The following is a 9,959-nucleotide window of genomic DNA, read 5'->3' as shown; positions in this document are numbered from 1 at the left end:
CCGGAAGATGATGGAGGCCAACAGGCGTCCCAGAGAAGGCCAGAGCAGGATGTACATCCAGCTGAGACAGGAAGTGAGAATGAAGGCGCGTCGGAGGAGGGAGGAGAGAGAAATGATGGAAATGGGAAACCTTCATGATGGGGGACCAAGACCAAGGCAGCAGATTTCTGCGAGATGGCACAGAGTGTCCAGAGGTGGGAACTTTATTACAACAGCTGCAATAAGTTGGGTGATGTGTGAAAAAGCACTGAGCTGTGTATCACTGCAGGACTCCCAGCCGCTTTGAAACCCCCCCTCGGACTCATCCTGCTGGGACGAAAGAGGTCAGGAAAGAGCTCGGCAGGAAACTTGATCCTGGGCAGAGAAGAGTTTCACACTGACGTGACGACCACCAGGAGCTCTGCGGGCCGCGGGGAGGTGTCTGGGTGGGCCGTCACCGTGGTGGACACCCCCGGGTGGAGTCTGTTCGGCCTGGCCAATGCTGCTCGGGTCAGGACGGAGATCAGTCAGAGCCGGTCCCTCTGTCCTGGGGGGGGCAGGGTGGGCTTCCTGCTGGCTGTCCCCGTGGACTCCTTCAGGGAGAAGGACCGGCGAGCCGTGGAGACCTTCCTCGGCGTCCTGGGCAGCAGCGTCTGGACAAACACTGTGGTCCTGTTCACCTTTGGGGGGCAGCTGAAGGGGAAGACACTGGAGGACCACGTGGACAGGAGCGGGACGCCTCTGCAGTGGGTGCTGCACAGGTGTGGTCATCGGCATCACGTCTTTCACACAGGAGACCAAACTGAAGTAACTCGGCTCCTGGAGATGGTGGAGCGACTCCCGTAGCTGAAGATTCTATAAAAGTCAAGAGGAGTCTTTCTGTTTTCAGCTTCTTTTTGTTTTTATTCTTTCCGAAACAGGCGTGACTTTGACAGACAGGTTCTGAAGAAAGATGAGTATGGTATCCACACAATTTATTTAACCGTGATCATCACAACATTTGATGATGCAAATATACAAAAAATTTCAACAACAAATGATCTAAACAAAGACTCAGTGAGTAACTGTGAATACTGACATTTATATTTATCCAAACTTACAAGAAAAATATGTGTATGTGCACCTATCTATCAATCTAATAAAAATACAGAGAAAACTATCTATATATTTATGTCTTTCTCTCTGTCTGCATATTTATGGAAACATAAATAACAACAAACCTCAAAGAAAGGAATAACTATAACTAAATCTATACATTTATTAAAAAAAAAAAAATCACTCAATCTATATAAAAATCTCTCTTTATATAAAAACACATAAAGAAATACAAAATAAAATATAATATAATATAATCTGATAATATTAATGGAAACTTCATAAAGTACCTAATAAAACAGCAAATATAAATTTTTATATTTTTAATTTTTAGTAAATTTTAATTGAATTTTTATCATTTTTATATTTATATAAAGTAAACTCTCAAAAATACAATTTGTTTTCATCCTTTTTTACTTCTCCTGTCTTTTCTTGACGCACGACATATGGGAGGATTTCTTGGTGAACTTTTCCAGGCTGAGTTCGGATTCTGCCCATTTTTTCTGGTGGATAAAAGAAAATATAATAAATGTCAGCGTGTTCAGCACCGGTCGTCATCAGTCAGGATCGATCTGATTGGTCGGTGCGGACCAATCAGAGGCCGGACTGGCGGAGTCCCGGAAGTGGCGGTCCGGCAGGTTGTTTTCGTGCAGGAGCCGCAGAAATCATCAGATATCCGTGAAATCCGACCGGAAACATGCTCGGAGCTCTGACCTGCGGCTCGCTGCTGTTTCCGGGACTTTTCCACGCGTTCAGGAAAACACTCAGGTGGACTTTTTCCAGCTGGACGGACGCCGACGTGGTTTGTGTCAGTGAAAGGTCAGACTCTCACTGTTTATTATGGGATGGTCAGTCCGGTCATGGCGTTAGATTTCCACTCTGAGTTCACTGAGAAAGAAAAATGAGGACGTAAGGTAGAGCTGATTCTAACGGAGATGACCCTTTGACCCCGTTTCTTCAGGCTGGTTTCCGCCATTCATGGATCTTTGGCCACTGCAGCTGGAGTACGGGTCGTGACGTCATGCAGTGACGTGATGACTGACAGGTGAGGGGTCAGATGTCGCTCACAGTGACTTTGATGAGTGTCTATAAACCGTGTGCGTCAGCGTTTGTGGTCTCGCCACAGTCACTGGCTGGTCAACGCGTTCGTGGTGTTCGGCGCTCCCTACATGGCCCATGACATCTACGCCATGTACCTGAGCCACTTCCTGAACCACGGGGTCAGAGGTCAAGCCGGCAAAGCCAGCAGCCACTCCCTTCAGACGGTTCGGGCCTTCCTCGCCAAAGACTGGACGCTCGTCCTCCATCACCTTTCACTGCTCTTCGTTTTCATGCCCATCGCTCTTGTGAGTCCACACACACACTCACTCACTCACTCACTCACTCACTCACTCACTCACTCACTCACTCACTCACTCATTCACTCACTCACTCATTCACACACACACACACACATTCACACACTCACTCACTCACTCACTCACTCACACACTCACTCACTCACTCACTCACTCACTCACTCACTCACTCACTCACACACTCACTCACTCACTCACTCACTCACACACACACACACACACACTCACAGCTGTGTGTGAGCTGTGTGTGTCTTGCAGTTCTTCAGAAGAGGACTGGGTGATTTCTTTGTCGGCTGCATGTTCATCACAGAGTTCAGCACTCCGTTCGTCTCTATCGGGAAGATCCTGATTCAGGTAAATGTTTCCGTCTTTAGTTTCTAAACTGAGATAGTTTGTTTCTTCTGACCGGTGAGCCTGCACCCAAAAAAAAATAATAATTAGAAAAACAATCTGGTCCAATATATAAAATCTGTGTTATACATCAAATAGAACAACGATCTCTTTCCTGTTACAGTCATCAGTTCCATTCGTTTGTTTTTTAACACTCACATTTGGACTAAAGTCACTCAGGGCTTCGACTCGGTTTCTTCTTGGTTCAGCTCTTTGTGTCTTTTGTCCTCCAGCTCGGACTCGACAACACCAGGCTGCACAAAGTCAACGGCATCGTGATCCTGCTGACCTTCTTCATGTGTCGGATCCTGATCTTCCCCTTCATGTACTGGATGTACGGCCGGCAGTTCGGCATCCCGCTGCACAAAGTTCCCTTCCACCTGCCGCTGCACTGCAACCTGGGGAACCTGGTGATCCTGGCGCCGCAGGTCTACTGGTTCATCCTGCTGCTGAAGAAGGCCAGGAGACTTTACCTGAGACAGAAGAGAGTGTGAGGAGACCGACCGGAGCATCGGACACCGAGCTCGGAGATATGGTCAAAAAAAAAAAAAAAAAAAAAATAATAAAACAGAATTTAATGAGGAAGTCAGAAACTTTGGGGAAAAGAATTCGGTTAGAAGTTGTATGTTGAGAAAAAAATGTTTAAATGAATTGTAAAACACTTTTTAGCCTTTTTCTAGAATATTTTTCTAGATATTTTTCCTAAACATGGTTTTTTTGTGAGATTGCCAAAAAAGTTATTGAAATGTCTCCTTCCACAGAAAAAGTTTCCTCAACATATGACTTTGTTCGCTGCACAGCAGCTTCATGGGTATCTCTGCTGCCCCCCAATAAAAAGGTGGTGGGTTCTGTTCCTGGGGCCTCCAAAGACTGTTGGTCTGTCTGTCTCTGTGATGGACTGCACACCTGTCCAGGTGACCCCGCCCCTCCCCCAGAGAGAGCTGGGTTTGGCTCCAGAAACAGATCAGAGGTAGAAGATGAATGAGTGAGTTTCATCTTTTTCTCATGACTTTCTGACGTTCTTCAGAGTGTTTTCTTTTCTCTGATTTGCACTATTTTGTAGCTTTAATCTCAGAATTAAAGATAATAATGTTTGAATTGCGGTTTCAGTCAGCTGTCACTATTTAAAATTCTGAAGATTTCCGGTGATAGTTTTACAGAGAATATTTTTGTTATGAATCAACTGCTGCCCATTCTTAATGAATAAATGTATCCTAGTCCATCTGCTGCCTGTGAACACGGTTATTTCCCATCAGTGTTGGTGTGAAATCAGATGAATGTGTTTCATCACATTGAATCCATAAAGACGAATGAACCACACAGACTGACGTTTGTTTTTCATTCATCACCTGCTGAAGTTAAAGCTCAGGAACTAATTCACTTTGTGTGAAGGATCATTAGAGATCAGCACAGTTTCTGTTTCTGATTTGTAAAGTCATACATTAAGAAAAATTGGATTCTTAAACATTTGGCTTAAAAAATTAAGACAGCCATCTTTTTAAAAATTCTTTTGAACCAATGTGGTCTGAGGACACTGAGGCAGCAGACATGAGGTCAAAGTTCAGTCCAGAGAGAGATTTGTTTGTTTAGGAAACGATCCAACTGGCCAGATATTCCTTCTAGACCAACTAGAAAATGGCAGAATGTATGGAGGGGTCCAGTTTCCCCGAGTACACAGAACAGGTTCAGGAAACTTCCATCCCGCTCATAAAACTCGATTTTCTGTTTGAATTTCAAATACACTTTATTTTTTCAGAGCCTCAGGATGAACTTTTGCCTCAAAAAGGAAAGTCTGCTTTTCTTAACTTTGTCAGTCTGACTCATCAACTCCTGATGAACCCTCCGACCTCCTGACAGCAGTCTTAACTGTCTGTTGTGAAAACAGGATGAGAGCGACACTCATTTTACAGCCAACAGAGTGCCTGTCTGGGTCACAGTCTGAGGTCAGAGCACGAGCCTCTTCAAACATCAAGAAAATGAATAAAAATAAATCTATGTAAGATGAAAGAGCAGTTTATGACACAGCCTAGACACGTTTCCACTTTATTTCTTTCTGTTGCAGTCAGACTATATCTTGTTCTCATCTGTTCAGCGTTTCACTGGACGACATCTTCCATCCGGCCTCCGAGCTTCCTGGACAGAGCTGGGAATTCTGGTCACAGTTGTGTGTCCTGGTGTCAAGAACTTCTGACAGTTTTAACAAGTTACTATTTTACAGTTTGAAAATAAAAACAAGTCTGACTGAGCAGCACAAAGACGCCTGCTATCAAATGTTGCCTATTTATTCATTCCCAACACATCAGTTCACAGAAACTACATAAATTAGCTGATAATCGTCCTTAATCCAAATATACTGAAGCAAAAAAAATCATCAATGTGCGTCTGTTGGCACGAGCTGTGCGATCTTCTGCTGCAGCACCACCTTCATCTCCTGGTTCTCCAGGTTGTCTGTGATGGTGGTGAAGAAGTGTCGGGTGTTGTCGCTCTCCAGCGGGCTGCTGCTCTCTGGAAAGTCGGCCATGATGGCTTCGTAGTGGCTGAGGATTTCCAAGCTGGACAGGAACAACGATTCACACTGACGTACCGGCATCATCACCTGGGACACAGAAGGTTCAGCTGACACTTGAATCCAGATTCAGAGGAGCCTTCTCCAACATTTATCAGTAAATGATCATCTTTTCTCAAATATTGGTGTTTTGACTTTTAATAACTTCTGAGGTGAACTCCTACCTGGATGTGCTGAACATGGCAGAAGAGCTGGCTGAGGACAAACAGGACTTCCTGGCTGGGAACCGTCTCCCCCTCCTCGGACTTCAAAGCTGGGCTTTCTTTTCCTTTCAGAGGATTTGAGTCTCTAGATGTTGGTGCTTTTGGAGACATGGAGGCAGAAACCGTCCAAGCTCCAGATGATGGAAGAGGCAGCTTGGCCTTCACCGAGCTCATCATCTCCCTCACGGCGTGAGCGTACAACCTGCCGACGTGCGCCCAGCCGTCCGCTGACAGCCAGTCTGAGCAGCTGGACCCGCAGAGCAGCTGAAAGGCTCGGAGGAGGAGGACCGACAGGCGGAGCTCACAGGAAAACCTCCTCAGGTCCAGGAGGGGCAGGAAGTCCACGTACTCCAGTGAAAAGGGGACGTGGAGGCGACCGGAGGCGATCAGCTGCCTCAGGGCTCCGAGCAGCCGAGTCCACTGGGAGACGGAGCACCAGGGCAGAGTCTGGGTCAGAGCCACCAGCAGGCCTTTGCTGAACATGCTGACGTGGTCAGGCTGGCGCTGGTCCAGTGAGAGACAGGACAACATCGTGGACTGCAGGGAGTCGGATACGGAGCAGCACTCCATCCATGCCAAAAGGCCGCTGCCTGGGCCGTACTGAGGCAGGTCCAGGCCCGACCACTCCTGCAGAGGACGGAGAAACATCATCAGCTCAAACAGGCTGATGCTGTTTTTACTACACTTTTACACAAAATAGTTCCTCCAGTTTTTACCTGCTCAGGTAAATCACACACATCCAGCAGAGATGAGGGGACTTCATTTTTAAAGTGCTCCCCCCACAGAGGCTTTAGGTGGAACCTGACAGTCCAGTCCAGTTCCTCCATCTTGTTGTAGAGCCAGAAAAGAGCTCTGGACCAGCTGCTGGGAGCCGCCGCCAACTCGGCACCCACAACCTGCCCCAGTGTGGAGAGCACCGTGAGCAGCAGCTCCTTCAGGTCCATGGACCAGTGATGGGCGGCGACCCCTGGTGGCTCCTCCCACAACCTACAAGAACATCCAAACCGAAGACCAAGTCACACACAGCGAACCGATCAGGACGGAAAACTAACAGTAACATGACGTTAATGTGAGTTAAACCTGTGCGCCTGCTCGTGCAGCTGAGCCAGGATGTAAAGGAGGGGGAAGGGAGAACAGTCCAACACCCAGTGAGGAGACGAAGCTGGACGCTGGACATCCACACACAGAGCAGTGTGGAGAAGCTGCAGACTCAGTTCTAAATCACAGGAAGTGCCACCTGCAGGGAAGACACAGAAGACAAGGAAGGAAGGCAGAAGGAAGCTGCACTGATCGGTCACAAAATCAGGGGACACTCACTTGAAGAGGAAATGTTTGGCAGGACGAAGACTTTCACGACCTCCTGAGGAGCCAGGAAACACCACTGGCTTTCTTCTCCCTCCACTGCTGTGACCGGCATCATCAGCAGATCCAGGAACTTCAGGATCTGCTCTTTTTCACCGGCCGACAATGACTTGGTCTGGATCGTGTCCTGCAGACACCTGCAGAGCAGACTGCTTCCTCTCAGCGCATCCTCTCCTTCATCCTCTGTTCTTCCGGCCTGTCCCCTGAGTCCAGGCAGCAGCTGAAGGATCTTGGCCATAAGAGAGAACGTGCCCTTGTTGAAAACTGCAGAATGACAACAGGACCTCAAAGCAGCTTCTGGGTTCTGAAAGGCCACTCTTGCTACTAAGGAGGCTGCTGTATTCAGGTTGCCCTGTGACACAGCTGCTGACGCTCCAGCTCCTCCCTGGATGAGGCAGTTGAATGCCATGTTGAGCTCCTGCTCAAACCCCTCAGTCACAGCGGAGGGAACAGAGAAGCCAAAGAATCCCCTGGGGGACAATTTCAGCATGGCAGCCAAAGATTTGTTCTTGTCGTTTAACGAAAGCGCTGAGAAAACGTCTGTGATGACTTTCATCAGCTTCCTGCACTGGCTCAGATCTGAGCTCTGGCTGCGGAGTGTCCTCATGAACATGGAGACGAGGCTGATCAGCGTGTCAGTCTGCTGGAAGGCCGCCTGGTTCTTTTCCAGACAGTCCAGCCAGAGCTCGTCACAGGCCCAGCTCTCCTCTCTGGCAAATAGCATGGCGTAGTTCTGGTAGTCTTCCAGGCGGTGACTGAGGATGATCATGGCGACCTGTGCATCCACCTCCGGGGTTGTCTGTATGCCAGGCAAAGCCAGAGACTGCAGCAAACCTCTGAGTTTGTTCTTCTCCGTCTCGTCCATTTCAGGCAGGTCTGTTTCTCCTGAAGCAGTCAGGACTCTCTGGACACTTTGTCCTAGTTTAAATGCAGAGTAACTCAAATTAACGGCGTCAGATTCTTTGAGGAGCCCGTTGTTGAGCCAAAACTGTGTGAGATCTGTGATGATCTTCAGAGCTTCGTCACCCTTCATGTTGCTGGGTCGAAACTGAGATGGTGTGCAAGAAGCTCTCAGGTCTTTCTGAGCCTCCTGAATAAGTTCAGGGCTCAACTTCTCATCCTTCTTTCCTCTGATGCTGACGGCTTTGGACAGTAACTGCAGCTTCTCTTTAGTTGGAAGTGTGACCTCTTGATCTATGAACAACATTGTGTAAAGAGAATCGAGCGAAACGGAGAGAGCTTGGAGACAGAGATCTGTGGAGGAAATAAAGTCTTTCATGTCCTTAAGTGCGTGAAGGAGAATGTGCAGGACATCGGGGGTTTGCGATGATGCTGGTTGATCAGATGTGTCTATTTTTAACCTCTTGGCAGCTTGGGGGGACAAACTGGAGGACTTAGAGGACGGACGAGTGAGCTGGTCAGAAAACAACATCTCTATTTCCTTTCCTCCTGCTTTCTCTTCAGTCCTTCCCTTCCACAGCTCCCACCACACCTCCAAAAAAAAATGCACATCCTCCTCTCTGGTTGGACTGCTGGTCACATAGTGTATCAGCCTTTCAAGCTCAATACAGATCTGAGATTTAGGAAGACACAGAAGGAAATAGGCGAAAACATCTGCAGCTGCCATTGACTTCACCAGCTCCAGCAGGACAACATGGTTGACTTCAGGGAGGCTGTTCTGGAGGGGGAAGAAAGGGTTCTCCCTCCATGCTGTTTCTACATCCTCTCCTGCCTGTTCGCACAACAGCTTCAGCCACACAACACAAACTATCTTCTTTCTCCATTGGCAGGCCACAGTGCTGGGACGAAGTTCATCCTGTTCACAGATTTCTCTGACAGCCTCCAGGACGGGACGTCCCACTCTGCTCCAGTCAGCTTTCTGAAGGGAGCTCAGGGTTGATGGGAGACAGAGTTTATTGGTCAGGAGGAAGGCACCCTGAAGGAAGGCCGAATCTGAAAACACAAAAGAACAGACAGGAGCAATTCATCTCGTTCCAACAGAGAAGACATCCACAATACATCCTGCAGCTAAAAATGGTTACTACTGATGAAAAACTTTATTAATTTGTTGCATATTTGCTTCGTGAGACAGAAATTTTAACTGATTATCAAAATTGGCGTTTCTCAGTTCGAAGTAAAAATCAAAGCCGAGCACAACAGTAAAATGTAGTTTCACCCTTTGTCTGACATTATCAACCCTTGTTTTATTGTGACATTAGACTAATTCACAAAGGAGAATCTCCTTCCAGAGATCACTTGATGTGACTTTCCTCTGAATCTCTAAACGAACATCATCAACGGTGGAAGTTATTTCTTTAGGAAGGGACTCTGCACATCAACGTGAATTTAAGACATCTGGTTCTTTTTATCTTAATAAACTGGACTACTTTAATATAAAACGTTTAACATGAATTCCAGCACCAGGTTGTTCTTATATATTTGGGAATAAGATTAAATCCAAAGTGAACGTTACCTTTGTCCATCATTGATGTTGTAGCTTAGCTGCTAACAGTAGCTAAAGAGAAGCCGTTTGCTAATTGTAGTTTCTTTTTTAATTCCCATCCAGGACCGACACAAAACGACTAAACAAAACAAACAACTGTCACTCCGCAAATACACAAATTGAGTCCATTTCGTCACTTTAAGTAAGTTTGTTGTTAACAAGTCTTCGGCTGCATGTCGGCTCTTTTCGTAAAAAGCGCTTCCGGTTCTTCCGCGTCAACGAGTCCGGAAAACAAGAGGGACCATGTGACGTCACAGCACTTCCTTCCGGACCCGGAAGCGACGGTAAAATCGGAGTTAAATAAAAAACAACAACGTGAAACAAAAACTGATAAATAAAACAAAAAAAGTTGTTCACTTTGTGTTTAATAGTCAATAATTTTATGATACAGAAAAAAATCTGCAACAAACAATTTTATTGTTCACGTGATTGAATATTTATGAGACATATTTAGGGCACGGATATAACACATCATTTATATTTAATGCAGTTAATACAGCCTG

General features: G+C 46.7%; 2 protein-coding genes across 2 annotated transcripts; one reads left to right on the top strand and one right to left on the bottom strand.

The window, feature by feature from the left end:
- Positions 1-1,695: 1,695 nt before the first annotated feature.
- Positions 1,696-4,144, top strand: LOC115053329 (protein FAM57A). Its single transcript, XM_029517945.1, has 5 exons — positions 1,696-1,893; positions 2,036-2,119; positions 2,201-2,420; positions 2,691-2,786; positions 3,056-4,144. The coding sequence occupies exons 1-5, from the start codon at positions 1,772-1,774 to the stop codon at positions 3,314-3,316; spliced, it is 783 nt and encodes a 260-aa protein (XP_029373805.1). The 5' UTR covers positions 1,696-1,771; the 3' UTR covers positions 3,317-4,144.
- A 468-nt stretch (positions 4,145-4,612) lies between these two features.
- Positions 4,613-9,661, bottom strand: gemin4 (gem (nuclear organelle) associated protein 4). Its single transcript, XM_029517467.1, has 6 exons — positions 9,427-9,661; positions 6,909-8,906; positions 6,672-6,828; positions 6,308-6,578; positions 5,553-6,218; positions 4,613-5,418 (listed from the first exon to the last, which is right to left on the bottom strand). Exons 1-6 carry the CDS (start codon positions 9,437-9,439, stop codon positions 5,194-5,196), a joined length of 3,330 nt encoding a protein of 1,109 aa, XP_029373327.1. The 5' UTR covers positions 9,440-9,661; the 3' UTR covers positions 4,613-5,193.
- Positions 9,662-9,959: the final 298 nt, after the last annotated feature.

Source organism: Echeneis naucrates, chromosome 13, assembly GCF_900963305.1.
Source record: "Echeneis naucrates chromosome 13, fEcheNa1.1, whole genome shotgun sequence".
Taxonomy (NCBI): Eukaryota; Metazoa; Chordata; class Actinopteri; order Carangiformes; family Echeneidae; genus Echeneis; species Echeneis naucrates.
The sequence above is the reverse complement of the archived record's forward strand: the minus strand, read 5'-3'. Positions and strand labels throughout refer to the sequence as shown.

Coding starts and splice junctions, on each gene's coding strand:
- LOC115053329 (XM_029517945.1), top strand. CDS start 1,772: ATGCTCGGAGCTCTGACCTGCGGCTCGCTGCTGTTTCCGGGACTTTTC. Junction 2,120..2,200: donor AGTGACGTGATGACTGACAG/GTGAGGGGTCAG, acceptor GTCTCGCCACAG/TCACTGGCTGGTCAACGCGT. Junction 2,787..3,055: donor TCGGGAAGATCCTGATTCAG/GTAAATGTTTCC, acceptor TTTGTCCTCCAG/CTCGGACTCGACAACACCAG.
- gemin4 (XM_029517467.1), bottom strand. Junction 6,579..6,671: donor CTGCACGAGCAGGCGCACAG/GTTTAACTCACA, acceptor ATGTTCTTGTAG/GTTGTGGGAGGAGCCACCAG. Junction 5,419..5,552: donor GCCATGTTCAGCACATCCAG/GTAGGAGTTCAC, acceptor TCTGTGTCCCAG/GTGATGATGCCGGTACGTCA.